Source organism: Peromyscus maniculatus, chromosome 22, assembly GCF_049852395.1.
Source record: "Peromyscus maniculatus bairdii isolate BWxNUB_F1_BW_parent chromosome 22, HU_Pman_BW_mat_3.1, whole genome shotgun sequence".
Lineage (NCBI taxonomy): Eukaryota > Metazoa > Chordata > Mammalia > Rodentia > Cricetidae > Peromyscus > Peromyscus maniculatus.
The window spans coordinates 2,985,804-3,009,778 of record NC_134873.1 but is presented as its reverse complement, the minus strand read 5'-3'; the positions used below and the strand labels follow the sequence as shown (position 1 = coordinate 3,009,778).

At 63.3% G+C, this 23,975-nt stretch overlaps 2 protein-coding genes across 2 annotated transcripts in view; one reads left to right on the top strand and one right to left on the bottom strand.

Moving 5' to 3' along the window:
- The window catches only part of Atcay (ATCAY kinesin light chain interacting caytaxin), a 29,888-nt gene extending 28,862 nt beyond the window's left edge, over positions 1–1,026 (bottom strand). The window contains exon 1 of the mRNA XM_076559659.1: positions 804–1,026. The gene's annotated coding sequence lies outside the window, so the exon portion shown is untranslated. The remainder of the gene's footprint in view (positions 1–803) is intronic.
- Positions 1,027–3,830: 2,804 nt separating this feature from the next.
- On the top strand, positions 3,831–23,614 carry Zfr2 (zinc finger RNA binding protein 2). Its single transcript, XM_076559649.1, has 18 exons — positions 3,831–3,949; positions 8,511–8,745; positions 10,418–10,508; positions 11,306–11,550; positions 13,087–13,266; positions 13,926–14,109; positions 14,978–15,123; positions 15,929–16,048; positions 16,605–16,744; positions 17,105–17,237; positions 17,462–17,628; positions 18,095–18,269; positions 18,989–19,127; positions 19,576–19,670; positions 19,749–19,844; positions 20,237–20,348; positions 21,197–21,294; positions 22,823–23,614. Exons 1-18 carry the CDS (start codon positions 3,897–3,899, stop codon positions 22,997–22,999), a joined length of 2,586 nt encoding a protein of 861 aa, XP_076415764.1. The 5' UTR covers positions 3,831–3,896; the 3' UTR covers positions 23,000–23,614.
- The last annotated feature ends 361 nt before the right edge of the window (positions 23,615–23,975 follow it).

Below are 23,975 nucleotides of genomic sequence, written 5' to 3'. Positions count from 1 at the left end.
CCATATTGACAACAGGATTCCAGGGCCCAGTCACGGGGTGCCACCCCTCGTCGGCTCCCTGATCCCGACACAAGGGCCACTAGCCTGTCCTGGCTGTCACTGCCGGGCCATCTGCGGCTGGGGTGTGTCTCCGGCAGGCAGCCGGGGAGGACAGGCCGGCAGGTGACCACGGCTGCAGGAGCCGAGGGAGGCGGGGCCGAGTCCCATGTCATCACCCATTCATGGAGGAGCGACGGCAGGACAGACCCACAGTACGGAGAAAAAACGACCCCCGTGTGCTCCAGGCCTCCCCCCGGCGCAGCTGAGCATCCATTGTGTCTGCACGGAGGGGGCTCGGGTCCCTCATGCCGGGCGGGGTGTGGGCGGGAACGACCCCCATCCGCACACTCCGAACACTGGGTGTGGTGGGTCTCCTGGGCGCCGGCGACTCCAGGACAAACAGCGCAGGTCCCTGGCCCGGTGGCCACGGCGCAAAACCTGTCCTTTTAATGTATGTGCGATTTTGATGCCTCCCGGCCCGCAGTCAGGGTTATAAATAGAAAGCATCCGACACCGCATTGGAGGTTTACCGCCCCCAGGATGCTCCGGCTCGGCGCTGGGCTTTAATCTCTTCGCTCTCCACCCCGGACCCACCCCGGATCCACCCCGGATCCACCCCGGATCCAGCCCCGGCTGCCCGCCCCGTCGCAGCATCCACCCCGGGAGCCGCAGGCGTCTCCCGGATAAACCTTCCCCCCGGCTGGGCTGCTGGCAGGGGGACAAAATGACAGTTTACGTTTCCAGTCTGCAAAGGCCCCACTCACCGCGGCGGCGGCTCCGGCTGTCACTGAGACACAAAGGCGCGCCGGGCCCGGATGCAGGCGGGCATCTCCCGGGTGGTACCCAGGCCGGGGCCTGGCGGAAGGATGCTCAGGGGCGAGTCCACATCCGAGGAAGGTCACCCCGGGCGGCGTGGCCAGCGGCCCCCCGGCCCCCTGGAGAAGCGGTGCCGGGTCAGCAGCAGCCCCCGTGTCCCCCCGCGGCCCCGGTGTCCCCCGCCATCGCAGCCCCGGGCCTGCGCGGCTTCGGCTGGCTCCTGCCCGGATGGCTGAGGCTCTGCCTGCCCCCGGATAGTGAAGGAAGCCGCTTTTGTGTGCAGGGGGCGGGTCCAGGCCTGACAGACAGATCCAGCCCCCTGCTCGCATCCTCCTCTCCCCATTGGCTGAGGGGAAAGCACAGCTCCCGGCCTCGTCCCGAGCAGGTGCAAGAAGGAAAAAAATCCCCTGAGATGGTGCAGCGCTCCTATGCAAATCCACGACCAGAGAAAACAAAAATAAATGGACGCGCAGCCGCGGCCTGGTTCCCTACGCGGCGGGGGCGGGGCGCCTGAGGGCTGGGGGGGCGCCCTTGAAACCATCTTTGGGGCAGAGACACGGGGGTTTCCAGACCCCCCCAAGGGTGAGTCAAAGGGTCCCCAGCCCGGGCGAGGCTGGGTTTTGTTTTACATGGATTGGGTCGGGCTGCGCCCCTTGCAGGCTTCCAGGGGAATCCAGACGAGGAGGGACGGCGACTGCGGAGGGCGCTGAGGCAGGGGCATTGCACTCAAGGCCAGGCAGGGCGGCGCAGTGAGGCTAAGGTCAGCCTGCGCGAGACCCCATCTCGGATGTGGGAAAGAGGGGTTCGTGGGGAGCCTGCGGGAGGGGTCCGGGGAGCCGCGGAGCAAGACACGTGACTCCAGCCGCGGCCTCCGCATGCGTAACGGCGCACATGCGCACCCCACAAAAATTTAAGTAGAAAGTTGGGGGCGTGGTCAGGGTGGAGCCCCGCCCAGAATCCCCAGTGAGGGGCTGGGGGTGTGGTCATGTGGAGCCCCGCCCAGAATCCCCAGTGAGGGGCTGGGGGCGTGGTCAGGGTGGAGCCCCGCCCAGAATCCCCAGAGAGGGACTGGGGGCGTGGTCAGGTGGAGCCCCGCCTAGAATCCCCAGTGAGGGGCTGGGGGCGTGGTCAGGGTGAAGCCCCGCCTAGAATCCCCCAGTGAGGGATTGGGGGCGTGGTCAGGGTGGAGCCCCGCCTAGAATCCCCAGTGAGGGATTGGGGGCGTGGTCAGGGTGGAGCCCCGCCCAGAATCCCCAGTGAGGGGCTGGGGGCGTGGTCGGGTGGGCGTGGTCGGGTGGGCGTGGTCGGGCGGGCGTGGTCGGGCGGGCGTGGTCGGGCGGGGCCCTGGCCCCGGTCTCCGGGAGGTGGGAGCGAAGCTCCTCCCCGGTCCACGCAGAGCCGACCCCGCCCCACTCTGGTCCCCAGGCCCTGAGGAACAGTGACAGTTGTCGTCACTTCCTTCTCCCCCTAACTGACGTGACCCCCGGGGCCCGGTTTTCCCCGGAGACGTTGTTCCTCCCGCACAGCCTGAGCTGGTGCCGCCCACACCGCATCTCTCAGGACCGCCGCCGTCCGTGGACCTGACCGCCGCCGTCCGTGGATCTGACCGCCGCCGTCCGTGGATCTGACCGCCGCCGTCCGTGGATCTGACCGCCGCCGTCCGTGGATCTGACCGCCGCCGCCGTCCGTGGATCTGACCGCCGCTGCCGTCCGTGGACCTGACCGCCGCCGCCGTCCGTGGGTCACACCGCCGCTGCCGTCCGTGGATCTGACCGCCGCCGTCCGTGGATCTGACCGCCGCCGTCCGTGGACCTGACCGCCGCCGCCGTCCGTGGACCTGACCGCCGCTGCCGTCCGTGGACCTGACCGCCGCCGTCCGTGGATCACACCGCCGCTGCCGTCCGTGGATCTGACCGCCGCCGTCCGTGGACCTGACCGCCGCCGTCCGTGGACCTGACCGCCGCCGCCGTCCTGAAGCTGCCGTCCCGTCCGTCTGTCCGTCTCACACGCTGCCACGCTGTCCTCAGGCCGTCCCGCCCTCCCGGAGCACGTCCCTGGGTTCCCTTCCTTCTTCTGGGCTGAGTTGTACTCCGCTCTGTGTCCCCCTCCGGTACCGGTGCAGCGCTGTGCCCCGTTCCACGCAGGTCCCCGAACAACCACCCGTGGGGATGGGGGAGGGGGCAGAGAGCAGGGGAAAAGAGAGCCCACGTGACCGCAGGGCGTGCCCGGGAAGAGGTGGGGCTGGAGGCCACGCGTGCTCGGGACAGGGGTGGTCACGCGCCGCTCACGAGCCCGCTCGGCCCTCTGCACAGAGGGGACGCGGGCGGGCGATGAGGGCCGCAGGCCAGGGGCTTCCTGCCGGGCTGGACGGGGCGGGGCCTGCCCGGGAGGGGCGGGGCCTGCGGAGGGGCGGGGCCAGGCACAGGCCTTCACAGAGGCGGGGACCGTGGGGAGGGGCGGAGCTTGTGATGGAGCGGGGCCAGGCGGAGGCCTTCACAGCGGCGGGGGACCGTGGGGAGGGGCGGGGCCTGCGGAGGGGCGGGGCCAGGCGGAGGCCTTCACAGCGGCGGGGGACCGTGGGGAGGGGCGGGTCCTGCGGAGGGGCGGGGCCAGGCGGAGGCCTTCACAGCGGCGGGGGACCGTGAGGAGGGGCGGGGCCTGCGGAGGGGCGGGGCCAGGCGGAGGCCTTCACAGCGGCGGGGGACCGTGGGGAGGGGCGGGGCCAGGCGGAGGGGCGGGGCCAGGCGGAGGCCTTCACAGAGGTCAGGGACCGTGGGGCGGGGCTTGAGGAGGGGCGGGGCCAGGCGGAGGCCTTCACAGAGGTCAGGGACGGAGGGGCGGGGCCTGCAGGGGGCGGGACCAGGCGCAGGCCTTCACAGAGGCGGGGACCGTGGTGAGGGGCGGGGCTTGTGATGGGGCGGGGCCAGGCGGAGGCGCTCAGGGCTGGGGATGGCGGGTTGGGGCGGGGCCTGGGCGGGCGCGGGGCGGGGCGTCGGGCCCGGCCGTGACGTCACTCCCGCGGGCTCCGGGAGGACGCGGACATGGCGGCCAGCAGCTCTTCCGGCCTCGCGCAGGGCGCCGGCCCGTCGTCCAGGTAACGAGCCCCGCGGGCGGCGGGCGCCCCAACCCCGCGGGACGCGGTCATGAGTCACGGGGAGCGGGGCGGGCCCGGGGCGGGGCGATGGCCCCTGGGGTCCGCGGGAGGGCGGGGCGCGGTAACGTGGATGATGGGCTGGGTGGGGGCGGGGACCGTGGGGACCCGGGCGGCCCGGGAGGCACCGACCTGGGTCGGGGAGCGTGGGGCCTGCAGGACGGAGCTGGGGGAGGCGCTGACCTCAGAGAGGACTTGAGATCGCGGGGACGGGGTGGGGGTCCCGGTGTCTGGTGGAGGGGGTCCTGGTGTCTGGTGGAGGGGGTCCTGGTGTGTGGTGGAGGGGGTCCTGGTGTGTGGTGGAGGGGGTCCTGGTGTGTGGTGGAGGGGGTCCTGGTGTGTGGTGGGGGGGGGGTCCTGGTGTGTGGTGGAGGGGGTCCTGGTGTCTGGTGGAGGGGGTCCTGGTGTGTGGTGGAGGGGGTCCTGGTGTGTGGTGGAGGGGGTCCTGGTGTGTGGTGGGGGGGGGGTCCTGGTGTCTGGTGGAGGGGGTCCTGGTGTCTGGTGGAGGGGGTCCTGGTGTGTGGTGGAGGGGGTCCTGGTGTCTGGTGGAGGGGGTCCTGGTGTGTGGTGAAGGGGGGTCCTGGTGTCCTGGTGGAGGGGGTCCTGGTGTGTGGTGGAGGGGGGTCCTGGTGGAGGGGGTCCTGGTGGAGGGGGGTCCTGGTGTGTGGTGGAGGGGGTCCTGGTGTGTGGTGGAGGGGGTCCTGGTGTGTGGTGGAGGGGGTCCTGGTGTCTGGTGGAGGGGGTCCTGGTGTCTGGTGGAGGGGGACCCTCCAGACGGGATGGAGGGGGCACCTAGACAGGTAGGGTGAAGTTAGGCTCTGGTCTTTGGAAGTCAGTGGAGTCCGGGCCACACGGCCCAGGTTCCAGTCCCAGCTCCTCGGGGGGAGGCAGAGGTGGGCAGTCTGGAGTTCAAGGCCAGCCTGAGGCCAGGCTGGTGGACACACGCGTCTGTCACTGCCAGGTCAGTGGGGGAAAAGAACTCGGACATGTGCAGGGAGTTGGGGGCTGACAGCCGGGGACACATCCCCCAACCGCGGGTCTTCTGTCGCATTACTGTGATGGCACCCGCAGCTGAGAGCTGGTGGGCCTCGGCGTGGAAAAGCTGCCGAGCCTGGCGACCTGACTCCAGCCCCTGGGACTCAGGCTGAAAGATTAACACACCTGCAGGTTGTCCTCTGTCACACACAGCGTGCACACATAGAGATGAGTGGTTAGGACAGAACCCACAGCCAGCAGCAAGTCGGGGAGGCAAGGGTTTGTCCGGCTCACACTTCACATCACTGTTCGTCACTGAAGGAGTCAGGACAGGAACTCAAGCAGGGCAGGACCCCGGAGCAGGAGCTGATGCAGAGGCCATGGAGGGGGCTGCTGACTGCTTGTTCCCATGTCTCAGCCTGCTTTCTTACAGAACCCAGGACCACAGCCCAGGGGTGGCTCCGCCTGGGCCCTCCCCCATTGATCACTGACTGAGAGAATGCCTTACCGTGGATCTCATGGAGGCGTTTCCTCAGTGAGGCTCCTTCCTCTGATGACTCCAGCTTGTGTTGGGTTGACAGAGCTGGCACAATTGATCTCTTGTCAAACTGACACACTGATATGACACTACTTAGCAATAAATTCTTCTGTTTGTTCTCCCCAAGGTCTCATATCACAGTATAAAACATACTACAAACTTCTTTTCCAATCAAATGGTTTAAAATTCAGTCTCTTTGGGGCTGGAGAGATGACCCAGTGACCGCAGCACAGCAGGGGGCCTGAGTTCGATTCCCAGCACCCCGAGTAACAGTGACTCAGTTCAGGGGATCTGACGCCTCCTGTCACCTCTGCAGGCCCCAGAGTACAGGTGCTGCAGACTCCTTCAGGCAAAGAACCCGCACACACAAAGAAAAAACAAACCGTTTTAAAATGTAAAATAAAGTTCAGTCTCTTTAAAAGTCTGAACTCTGAGCCAAGCAGTGGTGGTGCACGCCTTTAATCCCAGCACTGGGGAGGCAGAGGCAGGAGGATCTCTGTGAGTTTGAGGCCAGCCTGGGCTACAGAGTGAGTTCCAGGACAGCCAGGGCTGCACAGAGAAACCCTGTCTTGAAAAACAACAACAATAATAACTGAAGTCTCTGTAAAACTCCAGAATCTCTTTAAAAATTCAGCCTCTCAATCGTGGGCTTCTGTAAAATCAAATGAAATTAAACTCTTGTTCCAAGAGGAAAGAACCAGGTCCCAGTCACAGCCGGAACAAGTTAAAAGCAAACTGCAATAGTGTGACTAACTCACGGTTCAGTGTCTGGGACTCCCCACCTCCTGGGCTCCTCCAGGGGCCCAGGTCACTTCTCCAGCTCCGCCCTCTGCAGCCCACACGGCTCGTCTTCCAGGCCCCGACTCCACCACCGCGCTGTTCTTGCTGGTGAACCTCAGATTCTTTGTGTGACCCCTTCAGTCCGGGGCCTTCGGCTGCACCTTCACCGAAGGCCTTTCCCGGCCCCTCACAGTGTCGAGGCTCAGCTGCTCTCCACGACCCCTTCAGGCCTTCACAACCGGGACCACCTGGGTGACACACATTACCAAGTCCAGCTGCCAGTGTGAGGTGCAGCCTGGGCCACCTCTGGAACACAGCCCCTGTGTGCTCGCTCGCTCTGGAAACACTCTCCAGAAGATTCCCGCTCGCTGGGACTGACGTCCTGTTAATCACTGCTGATTCTTCAGCTCCAGCCGGCCCCCAGGGGTCTTGGCTTCCCTCTGAACCTCCCAAGCCAGGCTCTCTGCACCCTCTCTGGTGTCTGTGAGAGCGTCCTCCTAGTTCTCTGGTGGTGAGCACCCCGTGGTTTCCCCAGCCCCCCCAGAACGTGGCCAGGTCTGCCTCGGCAACGCCCCACCAGCCTGGTACCAATTTCTATCTCAGTCAAGGTTACTAAGTAAGGAAACATCGGAACAAAAGCAGCAGGGAAAGGAAGCCTTTGCTTCAGCTTAGGGCTTCACATCACCGCCCCTCATTGAAAGCAGCCAGGGCCCCGGAGCAGGAGCTGATGCAGGCCCTGGAGGGAGCTGCTGACTGCTTGTTCCCATGTCTCAGCCTGCTTTCTTACGGAACCCAGGACCACAGCGCAGGGGTGGCCCCGTCCACAGTGGGCGGGACTCTCCTCTATCAATCACTATTTAAGAAAATGTCCTCCAGGCTTGCCTACAGCTCTTATGGAGGCATTGTCCCAGTTGAGGCCCCGTCCCCTCCAATGACTTTAGCTTGTGTCAAGTTGACATGAAACTGCCCAGGGCAGCAGGTGTCCACTACCTGTCCCTTGGAGCCACTCCAAAGACCTCCGCCTGTCCCCAGGACCACACCCCTTCAGTAGGCCCAGCCTGCTAGTTGTCACCTGCCACCCTTCAGGCAGCTTCCAAGCCAGGCCCAGTTTTTGAGTCTTAGATGTGCTCACCGTGGTGGTAGCCTTCAACTTCTCAGGGGGCCCCATGAACAAGCCCCCGGGAACCCTCTGCTGGGACCCCAGTTTTCACTGATTCAGAACTCACAGCCGACACCATGGAATGTTGGTGTCACGGGCCGGCGTCATCTCCTGCTCCCACCCGCGTTCTCTGACCTCAATGTCCCTGGTGGCCAGGGATTCTCTAAGCTACCCCTCGTGGGTCGAGCACACATTGGCATGCAGGTGGCTCTCGGGTCCGTCCCTGGCAGAAGCCCTCCCAGCACGTGGAAGGTGAAGGCAGGAATCCGGTGATAGTTCCGGTGAGCCTCCTCTGCGGAGCAAACAGTGAAATCACATCCCCGGCTCCCCGGAGGGCTTCCTGGTCCTCCTGGTTGGACAGCTGGGTAGACATCGATCGAGGTACTGGGACCCTGCGGAAGATCAGGGGCTGAGAGGTGGCCCTGTTCCCGCATCTGCTGCACTTGCATAGGCCAGGAGGGTTGATTCTCCGCACCCACAGGGTGATTCACAATCTGTCTTCAGTGACTCAGCCAGGCGCCCTCTGCTGGCCTCTGCAGGCACCAGCCACACAAGTGGTAATGCAGGCAAAATACCCATATTCATAAGACAAAATTAGAAACACAACAACTCACCGTAGCCCAGGCTAGCCTAGAACTCACAGTCTTCCAGCCTCCGCCTCCAGAATAGCTGGGATAGCCAGACCTGCACCACCATTCCTGGCCGTAAGAACTTTCACTTGCCTAGGTTTTGTGGGTTCTAACTGTGAATATGGAGATGAGCAGGGGAGTTGAGAGCCCCGTTGGCGAAAGCGACTGCTGTACAAGTGTGAGGACCCGAGTTCGAATCCTCAGCACCCATCTACAGTGTCAGGCATGATGGCACACACCCATGCCGCTGGCACTGGGGGCAGACACTGTCCAGGCCATCTGGTTAGTGTGAGCTCCAGGGATGATGGTGTGGTCTGCGGCCACATGGGAGTGAGGGGCTGGCCTGGCCGGGTACTGCTCTGTGGATCGCAGGTTTGGAGACCCAGTTAACTCACTCTGCCTTTTGTGTTTTGGCGGCCCCAGCACCCAGCCATCCTCGGCTTCCCCCCTCCCAGCTGCTGGGGCCAGCCACGCCATGCAGTCCACCCCTGGAACCCAGAGCACCGCCAGCCGGGCCCTGGCCCCTGCCACCCAGCCGCCTGCACCCGGAGGAGGAGTCCCCGTGGGGTATGGCTGCCCCCAGCCCCGCACCAGCCAGGACTCCACATCCAACAGCCAGGGCCCTGTGCCCGTGGCCACCGCTGCATCCACCCACCAGGTATCGCAGCGCCATCTCGTGCAGCGCGCATGCGTGTGTTGCCTGCATGCATGTCTGCGCACACATGTGTTCAGTGCCCACGGGGGCCAGAGGAGCGTGTCAGACCTCCTGGAGCTGGAGTCACAGAGGGGTGTGAGCTGCCACGAGGGTGCTGGGCGCTGAACCCGGGTCCTCTGTGGAAGCTCTCCAGCCCCGCACACCACGAGGAAATGCGCGCCGCATGGGGACACACGTGGTGTCCCTGACATCAGCCATATCAGAGTTGCGTGTCTAGGGTCAGGACCGGCGCGGGAGGGTGGGGGTGGGGGTGGGGGGAGTGGGATGAAGGGAGCCACCACACTGACACCTCCCAAGGGGCCCAGGGGGTTTCTGGAGACACTGACATGTACAGGGCCGCGGCCTGGGGTGGTGGCCTGGAAGGAGCCTGCATGCTGAGGGCGTCTCCTCCAGGGGCCGCGGTCATGGGGGCGCTAGGACTTGGTGCCGGCTGTCACCCCCCACAGCTCCTGCCCGCTACCCGCTATCCCTGATTCACGTTGTCAACACTTGGGGCGCCCTGACTCAGGCCAAACCTGGACCCTGGCTTCACCCTGAGAAGGATTTGGGGTCAGGTGGCTGTGGATCAGAGTTGAGGGTTTCACTGGAGAGGCTTTAAAGGGGCGTAAGCAGGAGGGCTGAGGTGGGACTCGGGGAACCAGTCCCAGCCAGTGCAGCCCTGGCCTTCTGGGTGGTCTCGGCGGCGTTGGTGGCGTTCGAGTGCTCTGAAGGGATGCGGAGCTGCTAGGTCACAGGGCCGCAGCCTCGGCTGTGGTGAATGGCCAGACCTGTGGTGCCTGGGTGTGCCACGTGTCCCGGAGGGCCTGCCGTCGGTGGGCGGCGTTCCTTTCCCTGCTCATGTGCTCCTGACTTCAATCCTGTGTCAGTGTCTCAGGTCCACCGTGGCGGCACAGGCCACCATCTGTGTGGGGAGCTGGGTCATCCTGGGTGGGGTGATACGGCCTCAAAAAAAGCAAAACCAGGGTCCAGGTGCGGTGGCCAAAACTGTAACCCCAGCACTCAGGAGGCAGAGGCAGGAGGATCTCTGAGATCCAGGCCAGCCTGGGCTACAGAGAAACCCTGTCTCCAAAAAGGTAAATAAAAGGGAAAAATGGCCGGAGGAAAAGGCACTTGCTGCTGGACTTGATGACCGGCATTTGATCCCTGGGACCCCCACGGTGGACGGAGAGAACTGACGTGCACAGATGTCCTCTGCCCTCTGTGTGTGCTGTGACACCCCATGCTTACTCAAGCTCACAAAACACACAATTAATAAATGAAGTGGGTTTTTAATGGCTGGGAGTGTAGCTCGGGGTAGCGCACTTGCCTGCCCAGCACGTAGAGTTGTTGGTTCTGTCCCCAGCACCGCAGAGCTGGGCCCAAGTGCAGCTCCTGCAGAGTCAGGAGCACAAGGTCACCCTTGGCTGTGTGGGGAGTTCGAGGCCAGCCTGGGCTATGAGAGCGTGTCTCATCAAAACACATTGCATGAGCAGAGTCCAGACCATAGAGCTGGCCTGTGCACTGCCCTCCTATGTCCCCACTGTCCCCATTGTCCCCCCAGTGTCCCCAATGTCCCCAGTGCCCCCCACCTCCCTGAGCTTCCTCTTCTCTGTCCCTGTCCCGTGGGACCCTCCAGGAGGACGGTCACAGCTGCCGAGAGTCTAAGGGGACCAGGAGCCGCGCGGACACACTGCAGCAGCCAGACGCAGCCTCGCTCTGCCGGCCAGGTGGGTGTCGGGTCCCCTGAAGGTCTGGGGTGGCCACATCTGAGTCGGCAAGAGCAAGCGGGGCTGCTTTGGGGTGGACTCCATCCTGTTTTCTTATTTCTCATTCATTTATTGTGGTTTGGTTTTCTGTTTGTTTGCTTTTTGATTTTTTGAGACAGAATTTCTCTGTGTAGCCCAGGCTGTCCTGGATCTCACTCTGTAGACCAGGCTGGCCTCAAACTCACTGAGATCCGCCTGCCTCTGCCTCCTGAGTGCTGGGATTAAAGGCGGGCGCCACTGCTGCCCAGCAGTCTTAGGTCTTTTCGTGTTTGTGTTTGTTTTTATAACATTTATTTTTGACTGTGCATCTGGGCACGTGTACAGGGTGGAGGTCGACTTCCGGGGGGGTCGTACGCTTCTGTCATGTGGGTCCCAGAGATTGAACCCAGGTCATCAGTCTTGGCCACAAGCGCCCTTATCCACTGAGCCGTCCTGCCAGCTGTGTCTCAGGTTTCAGATTGCATTGCATTCCAGCTGAGCTGCAGCCTGACCAAAAGCTCGCGCCCGGGAGGCCCGCATCTCCCCGTGGGCACGGAGGTCACAGGCTGGCCAGAGGCCATTGCAGACCAGCGGGGCCCGCTTAGGAAGACTGCCTCGCCGGCCTGACTTGTCCTGGAGCCACATGGTCACCGAGTGTCAGCCTGGGCCGCTGTCCCCACCTTGGCCCACTCTGTCCCCTGTGAGGCGTCCCCCCAGCCCCCCCACCCCCCCATGCCCCTGCTCCGGTGCCTGGCTCAGTGTCGGTCTCACCCTCCTAGGCCCAAGCTCCCAGCGCTCCGACCGCCCACCGAAGCCCCAGCGGGGCCCGCAGAAGCAGCAGGCGTCCCCGACGGCTGCCCTGGGCTCGGACTCCTGGGGTGGCCCAGGCCTCGGGCCCTGGGACCCCAGCTTTACCAGCGATGCGCTGCCCTTCCTGGACAGGCTGCCGAAGCCCCCGGCGGGCCCCAGGCCGCCCTCCATGCACTACTGCGAGGTCTGCAGGGTCAGCTGCGCGGGGCCACAGGTCAGCACCGGCTGCAGGCCGCTCCGTGTCACCGGGGGTCACCGGGTGTCACCATGTCAGAAGCTGTGGCTGGTGTGGTCGGCCCGTCACACCCGCAGGAGGCAGGGTGGGCTGGGCTGGGGTGGGGACCAGGAATTGGGGTCAGTGAGTCCTCTACAGCCCCGGGCTCTTCCCAGACCCTGTACCCACTGTTCCAGGGGACCAGCGGCCTCGGCGGCCATGCGGCGCGACTCACCCCACGCAGGATTCAATTAAGTTTACTAACAATGTGGTGGAAAAGAAAGTACCGAGAGAGAGAACCTGTCAGAATGATAGGCTCGTACCCAGAGCCTTCATGTCAGAAGTGTGCCGTGACCACACACACAGACACACACCACACACACAGACACACACCACACACACAGACGCACACCACACACAGACACACACCACACACAGACACACACCACACACAGACGCACACCACACACACAGACACACCACACACACACACACACCACACAGACACACACCACACACACAGACACACACCACACACACACACACACCACACAGACACACACCACACACACAGACACACACCACACACAGACGCACACCACACACAGACACACACCACACACACAGACACACACCACACACACACACACACCACACAGACACACACCACACACACAGACACACACCACACACACACACACACACACACACAGACACACACCACACACACAGACACACACCACACACAGACGCACACCACACACACAGACGCACACCACACATAGACGCACACCTGGACGGTGTTTCCTGTAGTCCTTGAAAGTGGCCAAGGGAGATATCTGATTCCAGAGAAAGCCTTTCCTGAGGCTGTTCTCCAAATACCTGGAATGTGTATGTCCAGAGAGTGCTCAGTCTACACTGTTAGTCTTTCTTAGGGAAAAGTCAACTGGGAAAACTATGAAGGCACACATGATTTTCATAACAGAATACAGCTGATATATAACAAGCCAAGTAACACCAAAAACTCCTTGGAATTTGGCTTCCTCTGGAGGAATTCCCTGATCCCTCCAGGTAGTGACTTTGCCATAACCAGCTGAGTTCTATGATATATTCCTGCGGCCCGCAGCAGCCTTGAACTCACTATGTAGCTAAGGATGACCTTGAACTCCTGACCCTCGTGCCTCTGGCTCCCAAGTCTTCAGAGGACAGGCCTGCAATCCCACATCTGGCTTCTGAGGTCCTGGGGATAAAACTCAGGCCTCGGTCCCAAACTACAGCCCCAGCCCCCTTCTCAGACAAAACACTGGGCTTTTGGTGAACATTTTCTTGAGCAATCTGGTTGGAGTTTAGGTCAGGGAGGGAGACGGCAGTGCATGCTGTCTCTTCTGACTTAGGCCCCTCACTCACCTCCCAGGCGGTGAGGAGGAAGCCGGGACCCCGTGTCCCTCCCAGCCCCCACTAGCCAACTCTGCAGCCTGCAGACGGTGGCTGTGTGGCTCCTGGCGGCTCCCACTCAGGCCACCTCCTCTGTTCCAGACCTATCGGGACCACCTGGAAGGACAGAAGCACCGGAAGAAGCAGGCGGCTCAGAGGACGGGGACACAGCCCAGCGGAGGACCGAGAGGGGCCCAGAGCCTGCACTGCGGCCTCTGCGCCGTGTCCTGCACCGGGGCCGACGCCTACGCTGCCCACATGAGGGGAGCCAGGCACCAGAAGGTATGAGCCACCCAGGCCCGCGTGAGCTCCGAGCAGGGGGAGGTGGGGGAGGGCGCCACGGGGGGGGGCGGGCGCCACGGGGGAGGGGGAGGGCGCCACGGGGGGGGGGAGGGCGCGGGGGGGGGAGGGGAGGGTGCCACGGGGGAGGGGGCGCCATGGGGGAGGGGGGGCGCCGGGGGGCAGCCCTTTTGACTGTGAGCGTGCTCTGATGTGGCTGGAGCTAGAGACCTTGGGTGGTGGCACTGTGGCCAGTCTGGCTGCATCCAGGGCGTGTGTGTGTGTGTGTGTGTGTGTGCGTGTGTGTGTGTGTGTGTGTGTGTGTGTGTGCGTGTGTGTGTGTGTGTCTCAGCTGGGGTCCCCCAGATCACACATCTGTGCACACGTGCTTGCGGGCTACAGCGTGGGAGCCCGGGAGGTAGCTGCTGCAGAGGCAGAAGACATTCAGTGGGAGCCAGTGCGGGCGCTGGGGAGAACAAGGTGTCAAATCTGAGAAATGGGACTGCAGGCAGGAGGTGGCCCCAGGGGGGGGTTCGGGGAGGGGCGGGGCGTTCCGCAGGGTGTAGAAACCGAGGCCCGGCTCCCACGTTCTCTCCAGTTCCGTGTGGAGCGCTGTTTGTTTCCCAAACTTGCTCCTGACGGGGGTTGTGGGTCCACTGCAGGTTTTCAAGCTGCACACCAGGCTGGGGAAGCCAATCCCCTCCGAGCCCGCGCCCCGCAGTGTCGTCTACACCCGAGGTGCGGACACCTCGGAGACCTCAGTCAAGCAGGAAGCTCACACCAGTCACAGCTCACACACCTCAGGCCGGCCAGCACCAGCCAAAGGGTCAGCAGCCTCCCGAAAGGGTACGGATCTCCCCAGTTCTGTATCGAGCAGAGGGCCACGCCCCAGCCCTCACGGGGGATTCTGGGCGGGGCTCCACCCTGACCACGCCCCAGCCCTCACGGGGGATTCTGGGCGGGGCTCCACCATGACCACGCCCCCAGCCCCTCACTGGGGATTCTAGGCGGGGCTCCACCCCGACCACGCCCCCAGCCCCTCACTGGGGATTCTAGGCGGGGCTCCACCCTGACCACGCCCCCAGCCCCTCACTGGGGATTCTAGGCGGGGCTCCACCCCGACCACGCCCCCAGCCCCTCACTGGGGATTCTAGGCGGGGCTCCACCCTGACCACGCCCCCAGCTTTTAGCTATTTTGGGTTTTTTTTTTTTGTTGGTTTTTGGGTTTTTTTAGGCAGGGTTTCTTTGTGCAGACAAGGTTCCTGGCTGTGATAGGTTCTTTCTGGCTCTGTAGCCCAGGCTATTCTCGAATTTAAATTCATCTGCCTCTGCCTCCCAAGTGCTGGGTTTAAAGACGTAGGCTGTGGCCATCTCTTGTTTTTTGAGACAGGATCTCACAGTGTGGCCCATGATGACCTGGAACTGGTGATCCTCCTGCCTCAGCCTTATGAGCAGGGTGTGTGCCCACCAGCTCTGTGAAAACTTAGTTTGAACAGAGGGTCACTGTCCTTTGGCGCTCCCTCGAGGTGACCGGTCCTCATCAGTCAGTGTCTGCTTGTTACCACACAGACCCGTGACACGCCTGCCCCCCCCCCCCCCCCGTGGCTCCAGGACAGGAGGCAGAGGCCACTTCCCCTCTGGTTCAGATGTCCATGGCATTGTGGGAACGGGGTGGGGAGAGCCGGGGTTTGCAGCCAGCCATGGTTTCTGGCAGGGCCGCCTGAGCTGCAGACAGCGCACAGCCGACCTGGAGAAAAGCGACCATCACACCCCAAGGCGGAGGCCACCAGGGGAGGCCCTGGGGAAGCTTCGGGGACCTATGGGGACGTTGAGCCAGTGGGCACGGAGTACGTGGAAGAGGTGAGCGGCGCTGCGGACAGTCTCGGTGGCAGAGATCCCGGGACTGTTGAGCATGCAGAACTCCATGCAGAACTCCATGCAGAACCACAGGCCCTGTGCCTTGCCAGGTCACACCAGCCTGTTCTCGGGTCCGCCTTCTCCCCGGGGGTGCTAAGAGGGGCCAGGGGGCGGCAAAGCTTGGCTAGGCGTCAAGACCCGTCCAGCCCCGCTGCCCAGCGAGCCTGAGGGGCCCATTGAGGCCGCGCTGGGGCACCAGAGAGCCAAGCCCTGTCCATCTCAGGCGGCTTCCACACCCTGGCCAGCCTTTCCTGGGAGAATCAGCCAGGTCCCCTCCACCCTGAGGCCCTGGATTCTGAATGCCGGCCCAAGGAGAGTCCCTGCTGGCCAGCACACAGACACCCAGGGTGGAGCGTTACCTCTCACGCTTCTGCCTCATGCAGAGCCTTCTCCATTCAGAGCCGGCTCCATGGTCCCTGCCTGCCCAGACCGCCCTAGCAGCACAGGGTCTCTGCACCCTGCACTTTGTCCACGCAGGGCTCGCCAGCTGGGGGGGCCAGCTGCGGTGGCCGTCACTTGGTCAAGGGCGTTAGACAGAAGCCATGCAGACCAAAGAAAGTGCCCGGCAGCCAGCAAGGCATCATGGGATGTGGGGCTGGGGGCAGGAAGGAACCATGTCAGGGGCAGGACCTGGGCTTCCAGGGCCGCCTGTCCGGGGTGACACCTCCTGCCAGCCCCTCCAGGAGGCCCAGCGTCGTCCAGGGCCTCGGGGCGGGCCAGTGGGAAGCTGGGCTGTGCTCCGTCCCAGGTGTGCAGTGAAGAGGGGAAGGTGATCCGCTTCCGATGCAAGCTCTGCGAGTGCAGCTTCAATGACCGCAACGCCAGGGACATGCACCTGACTGGACGCAGGCACCGGCTGCAGTACAGGGTATGTCCAGCAGGGGCACCAGAGGCCGGCCGGGACCACAAGCGGGGGCTGGGGGCGCGACTGGTGAGGCACCCGGGAGAGAAAGGAACTGGCGGCCATGGAGAGGAACGGGGAGGGGCGCATGGGTAGGTAGGGCTGGGCTTTGTCCCGCACCGCAGGAGCCTTTCTCCCTGGTCCTGCGGGAGTCTGCAGATGCCCGAGGCCGGGCGCACGAGGACCCCGGCCTGTGCTCCCCTTAGCACCTCCTCGCTGGCCGAGGGTCTCTAGTCCCCCAGTGAGCGCAGGGGGCTGGAGACAGAGCGTCCTCCGTGGCGGCTGCCGTGTGGGGCTGCACTCGGCCCGCCGTGGTCACCTAGGAAACGCCCCCGGCTCTCGCAGGACCTCCCCAAGCTCCCATTGGCTGTTGAGATGCGGTTGCGTGCTGTGCCCCTCAGGACCCCGCCTCCATTGCTGCTGTGGTGGGGGCTGCACATCTGCAAGAACAGCTGGGTGCTAGTTGGGGATCTGTCTGTCCGTCCCCTCCGGCGTCACCGTCTGTCTGGCTTTGCTTTTGCAGAAGAAAGTGGACCCTACACTTCCGGTGGCCGCCCGGCCCAGCGGCCCCATGCAGAGGGTGCTGGTCAAGCGGCTGCAGAGGCAGCGGCAGCTGGCGCAGGAGAGACTGGAGGACGCCCGGCGCTGGACCTCCGAGCTAAGGTGGCCGTGGCGTCCCTCGGCCTCCGGGCAATCTTCAGCCTCCGGCGTGTCCCGACCTCTGATGTCCCCTGACCTCTGATGTCCCCTGACCTCTGATGTCCCCTGACCTCTGATGTCCCCTGACCTTTCATGTCCCCTGACCTCTCATGTCCCCTGACCTCTGATGTCCCCTGACCTCTGATGTCCCCTGACCTCTGATGACCCCTGACCTCTGATGACCCCTGACCTCTCATGTTCTCAGCCTCTTGAGCCTCTGCATCTCCTTTAGACCCTCTCTGTGGTGACCTGGGCCCTGGGGCTGGAGTGCATCTCAGGGTTCTCTGGTAACCGCAGCCGTGTGTCCCCATCTGGCCACCGCAGACAGCAGGAAGAACAGAGCAGGCAGCCTGAGGAGCCGTCACAGCCCCAGGAGGAGGAGCAGCCACCCATGTTCCCTGCCTGGGCCCTGCCAGCTCCCATTGCCAAGCCAGGGATGGCCACCGCCCGGCGCCAGGTGGGTGCTGGGCACCAATGTGCCACGTAGGATCCGTCTCAGTCCCCACAGGACTTAGGAGCCCCTCAGAGAGCACAGCACCCTGAAGGCTCCCCAGTGTGCGGGTCCAGCGTGGCATGCCAAGGCTCCCTGCAGCCTGCCCGGCCTTCCACGCTCTCCACAGTCCTGCCAGGGCTGGCTGTCTTGTCCCCAGCCCACCCTGATGAGGGTCGCTGTCCCCACAGTCGGGGCGCCGGCCAGAGAGCAGTGACGACCGGCATGTCATGTGCAAGCACGCCTCCATCTACCCCACCGAGGAGGAGCTGCAGGCCATCCAGACGGCAGTGTCCCACACAGAGCGTGCCCTCAGACTGGTGTCGGACACGCTGGCCGAGGAGAGCGACCAGCATGGGTTAGTGCCGCCACACGGGCCGCGAGGGCCACAGGGTCAAAGCTCTGTCCACCCCCTTGTCTCAAGTCCCCCAAGACTTCTGATGGAGAAAGGCCCGCCCACCCAACCCGCCCATGTGTAGGGGTTGTGAATCCAGCACTCAGGAAGCTGAAACAGCAAGAGTGCTGTGAGTGTGGGGCTAGCCTGGGCTACACGTGAGCCCTTGTTTCAGATATAGATAGGTCCATAGACAGGTAGACAGATAGATCACAGATACACAGATGACAGATGATGGGTAGATGATAGATCAGATGAATAGATCATACATCATATAAAGATGGTAGATCCACAGATAGATCATAGATGTCGGGCCTCTCCAGTGATGGGGCTGCAGGTGGATACTGGATGTTTCATTTCCCATCAGCCAGTGTCCCTGGGCCCTTCTGACCCTCCCTGCTGACGTGTGCCTGCCGCTCTGTCTCCTCAGCACCCTGGCACCTCCCCAACCACGGATGCTCAAGGGTGTGGTGCGGGTTGGCATCCTGGCCAAGGGCCTGGTCCTGCGTGGGGACCACAGCGTGCAGCTGACCTTGCTGTGCTCCAGGAAGCCCACACACTCCCTGCTGCAGAGGATAAAGCAGGAGCTGCCCCGAGAGCTGTCGGTAAGAGCGAGGCGGGCCTTGGCCTCCCAGCCAGGGCCTGCAGGGCTGCGGAGTGTCTCCATCTGAGTTCAGATCTCTAGAACCTGGTAAAAAGCCAGTCATAGGCCACCAGTGGTGACACACGCCTTTAATTCCAGCATTTGGGAGGCAGATCTCTGAGTTCCAGGTCAGCCAGGGATACACAGAGAAATGGTGTCTCAAAAAACCAAAACAAACCACCGAAAAAACCAAGGCGGAAAAGCAATTGAGAAACAGTCTGACTTCAGTCTCTGGCCTCGACACACACTCTCTCTCACACACACACACTCACACACACACACACTCTCTCTCTCTCTCTTTCTGGACTTTGTACTCACAGGTATCAGTGGCAGCTCCACAGTTTCCTCCTGCCTGACCACAGGGGTGGTTGGCGTGTGAGAAGGCGTTTGTTTTCCTTCCTTTCCTGCTGGTCTTTGGTTCATCACCAGTTGTTTTTCTGTTACATTGCTTGTTTTATTGAGCATCAGGTACTCTTTACATAGGGAGGCTCCTCAGTGTTTCCAAGTGTGTGCTTTCCTGGTGTGTATTAAGTCACGTAGGAATTTCCAAGGCAGGGTCTGGCCTCCTAGGAGCAGGCACACGAAGGTGGACAGATGGGTACGCATGCCATCTGCATTCCCTCTGGTGTGGACTCTGCTCTCGGCTGGAGTCATGTGGCCTCGTGTCATGTTTACACCCAGATAGTGGCAGAAGAAAAGTATGAGGTCTCATCTGACCACGATGCCAACATCGTTATCTCGGCCTGTGTGGAGCCCGGGGTGAAGGTCACCGTGTCTGCCACCTCGCCTCTGATGCGCGAAGACCCCTCTGTAAAACGAGGTACGTCCCCAACTTCCTGTCCTGAGTCTCTAGGGTGCAGCAGACACACCCTGCTCTGGGCAGGAGGGCCCCAGTGGCCTCAGTATCTCGGGGTCACGAGGGGTCACGCGGGGTCTCGTAGGGTTGCATCTGGGGCAGTGGAGCTAAGGGCTGATGTTTCGGGGCCTTTGCCCGCACTTTGCACAGGTCTCTCCCACTGCCCCGTGCCCCAGCCGGTGTAGTTTAGGAACCGGGCCTCTCCGTGTGCCCAGGCCCCAGGCCTGAGACCCGCAGGGCCGTCGCCTGCTCTGACGGCAGGTTGTCTAATATTAGACTCAGATTCTGTATGCTGCACGGTGGCGGGAAGCTGAGGGGGGGCTGTGATGAGCAGTGTGGGTGCCGAGGGACAGGCCACCCTGTGAGGCTGCGGCCAGCGGGCAGGGACTCAGTGTCCTGTCCCTGCCGACAGGACTGCAGGACTCTCTGTCCGACCCGGAGGACGTCCTGGATCGGGAGAGGTGCCTCGAGACCCTGGCAGCCCTCCGCCACGCCAAGTGGTTCCAGGTCAGGACGTGGGGTGGCTGGGGTGGGGACAGTCGCCAGCCACGGTCTGCCCACTGACCACTGTGCTTCCTTCCCCAGGCCCGCGCCAGTGGCCTGCAACCGTGTGTGATTGTCATCCGGGTCCTGCGAGAGCTGTGCCGCTGCCTGCCCCCCTGGGGGGCCCTGCCCGCCTGGGTAAGGCCGTGGGGACAGTGGAGAGCCACAGGGGGGCCGGCCAGGTCTCCACTCAGCAGCGGCTGGCCCAGAGTGGGCCGGTGGGCGCTTTAACGAGTGTCACCAGGCCCCCGAAATGAGACGCCCCTCGGGTCACTGCACTGAGGGTGAAGTCCAGACCCTGTGCAGATGCAGGTGTCCCCGGGAAACGCGCCGTCCTCACACAGACCTGGCAGCGTCAGCGTGAGGAGCCAGGACGCCCCTAGAACTCACAGCCCACATCATAGGACCCTGAACCTGGCCCGGCCTGGCCACAGACACATAATCTAGCGTGGCCTTGTTTATCATCCCTGCCCCGCCATCCAAGCAACAGTGTGTCCCATCGTGCCCCCGCGTGTCCCTGTCCTCCTCAGGCCATGGAGCTGCTGGTGGAGAAGGTGCTGAGCAGTGCACCCCGGCCCTTGAGCCCCGGGGACGCTATGCGGAGGGTCCTGGAGTACGTGGCCACAGGCGCGCTCCTGGCAGGTCAGCGTTGGGGACAGGAATGGGGTGCGGGGGGCTGGGCGTGGGCAGCAGAGCCCATGGCCATCCACATACAAGAGGAAAGGGTGGTCCACCCACACACGCTGGGCGCGTGGTTCATAGCCCACAGCACAGGGGCAGGGGTACACCGCCATCCTCTAGGGACACAGCAGGGTCCCCAGGCTAGGGACACAGCAGGGTCCCCAGGCCAGGGCTGCCCCAGCACTCACCCTGTGCCAGTGCCATCCACACACTGGCTGCATCTCCGCTCTGGCTGGTGCTGCTGGTGCCCACGTGCATGGGAACCACGGCTGGCGCTCCAGGGAGGCCACAGGACTCGGCTGCGCCTGTGGCCCCACACGGTGCGGCTGGGCAGTGGCCCTGCACAGCCCTCACCTGGTGACCCGAAGCCCGAGTCCCATCCCCACATCCCCAGCACTGCGCAGTCCAGGCCTGGTGCCACACACCTGTCACCCCAGCGCTCGGGAGCCTGAGGCAGGGGGCAGGAGTTCAAGGGTCAGCTTCATAAGAAGTCTGAGGACCAAGAGTGCCACAGTGCCCCTGAAGGGACGTGGATGGCCCTGGGCGTCCCGGCAGGGTTCCTGGAGACCTGGGTCAAGGGTCAGGCCCGTTGTGCGGGCTGGGGCATGGGCACCCTCACAGGTACAAAGGGGCCACAGGGACCCATGCAGTGTGCCCCAAGGGGGACTGTGTGTTACAAGGCCTCGCCCGATGTGGGCCTCGGTCGCTGCAGACACAGCGCAGACAAAAGTGCAGTCGCCCTGTGTGGCAGGGTGGCTGTTGTGTCCCACTAGCCCCTCTCAAAGGTGTCCACCTTCTCCCTGGCTCAGATGGCCCGGGGCTACAGGACCCCTGTGAGAAAGGCCCACAGGACGCCCTGGAGCCCATGACCCCACAGCAGCGAGAAGACCTGACCGCCAGTGCACAGGTACGTGGGTCCCCAGCCTCCTCCCGCAGAGTCTGGACTCGGGAGTGGCTGGGAGTGACAAGCAGCTCCAGAGCCAGCACTGACTGGCCTGGCCACGGAGTCCACAGTGCTCCCCTGTCACACACAGAGCCTGGCCACGGAGTCCACAGTGCTCCCCGTCATACACAGAGCCTGGCCACAGAGTCCACAGTGCTCCCCGTCATACACAGAGCCTGGCCACAGAGTCCACAGTGCTCCCCGTCATACACAGAGCCTGGCCACGGAGTCCACAGTGCTCCCCGTCACACACAGCGCCTGGCCACGGAGTCCACAGTGCTCCCCCGTCACACACAGAGCCTGGCCACAGAGTCCACAGTCTCCCCCGTCACACACAGAGCCTGGCCACAGAGTCCACAGTCTCCCCTGTCACACACAGAGCCTGGCCACGGAGTCCACAGTCTCCCCTGTCACACACAGAGCCTGGCCACGGAGTCCACAGTCTCCCCTGTCACACACAGAGCCTGGCCACGGAGTCCACAGTGCTCCTTGTCATACACAGAGCCTGGCCACGGAGTCCACAGTGCTCCCCGTCATACACAGAGCCTTGCCACGGAGTCCACAGTGCTCCTCGTCATACACAGAGCCTGGCCACGGAGTCCACAGTGCTCCCCTGTCACACACAGAGCCTGGCCACGGAGTCCACAGTGCTCCCCTGTCACACACAGAGCCTGGCCACGGAGTCCACAGTGCTCCCCGTCATACACAGAGCCTGGCCACAGAGTCCACAGTGCTCCCCCGTCATACACAGAACCCTAGGCCACGGAGTCCACAGTGCTCCCCCGTCATACACAGAACCCTATGCCACGGAGTCCACAGTGCTCCCATCATACACAGAGCCTGGCCACGGAGTCCACAGTGCTCCCCTGTCATACACAGCGCCTGGCCACGGAGTCCACAGTGCTCCCCTGTCACACACAGAGCCTGGCCACGGAGTCCACAGTCTCCCCTGTCATACACAGAGCCTGGCCACGGAGTCCACAGTGCTCCCCTGTCACACACAGCGCCTGGCCATGGAGTCCACAGTGCTCCCCTGTCACACACAGCGCCTGGCCACGGAGTCTACAGTGCTCCCGTCATACACAGAGCCCTGGGCTCCAGCCCCAGCAGGATGTGGAGGCAGGAGGATCAGAAGTTCTAGGCTATCCTTGGTTATATAGTTTGAGGCAGGCCTGGGCTACATGAGCTCCAATCTCAAAAGGAAATGTCTCAGCCGCACAAACCCAGGGTTTCACACACGGCCACCTTCAGGAGAGTCGGGTGTCTCACATGGAATTCAGGGTCCCCCCAGCCAGGAAGGAGAGGTGGTGTCCCAAGGCTCCAGGCCAGCCAGTGCCAGCAGCCAGAGGTGGCATTCCGCAGGCCCATGCCTGGCACCAGCAACTGTAACAAGGAACAGACAGCCCTGCTCCCTGGTCCCTGCAGATGGCAGGCCTGGCTGGCACACACCGGGCCACCCCGGCACACCCTGACAGAACCCCGCTGTCCACAGCGCGCCCTGCGTCTCGTGGCTTTCCGGCAGATACACAAGGTCCTTCGCATGGAACAGTTACCTCCACGGACCAGATTTGGGGCCCGGGCACGGAAGAGGATGAGGGAGGCCAGTCAGGCCCAGGAGGGCCCTGGGGAGAAGAAGCGTGGCCGGCAGGGCACAGCGGGGCTGCCATGAGCCAGCCATCACCCCAGGTCTGAACTGGCGCGGGCCCTCCGGCTGCTGGTTCCTCCTGATGTGGGACACCTTTGCCATTGGGTCTGTAGGTTCATTCACAATGCTGTGGTGACCCCCATGCCCATGGCTCTGCCACCCCCACCTCCACCCCCAGCCAGGTAGCAGCGACCTCCACTCCTTGTTACTAACCCCCCTGACGTCATATGAAGCAGGTGAGATCTGAATCGCTTCCTTGAAATGCCAGGAAGGGTGGCCTGGAAGATTCTAAAGTCACGGAGTGGGAGTGGAGAGCACAGAACGTGATTCCCCAGACCCCAAACCCACCCACATCCTTCACACAGCCCTTACTGCACCCCAGCTGTGAGGACACAGACGGCCCTGGGACACGGTCACCCCGCGGTGGATCCCCAGTCACTGAGTGCCTTCTGCTAGCCCCAGGTTATCCTGCGGACCACTGGGTGTGGGCACCCCCGAACCCCCAGTACCACCCAAGGCTTCAACCCTGCTCCATTCTGCCTGTGGCTTTAAAGACCAGCTCGCACATGGCGCAGCGCCTGGAGTCTGTAGAATCATCCAGAACTTGGCCAGAATGGGAATAAAGCGGATCTGCCTGTGTGCGTGTGGCCTTCGTGTCCATCACTCTGGGGTGGGGGTGGGGGTGCCCACAGGCCTCAGTCTCCCCACACCAAGCTGCGTCATGAGCGTGGGCGGAGCTTCAGCCCCCCCCCCCCCAGCAGCTCCGTGGCTACCCCCTGCACAGTCCCCCTGCACAGTCCCCCACAGATGCATGCCAGCTCCGGGCCTGAGGAGGTCCTGGTCAGGAGCACTGTGCTCGGGCTTCCTGGAGGAGGCGCCCTGGAGCACGGGGAGACACTCAGGCCCCAGGCCTTGGGAAAGCCTGCCTTCCAGTTTCCTTCTCCTCGAGCGCCCCCTCCCAGTGGAACCCCGAAGCTCAGCCTCCCTCCCAGCCTCCACC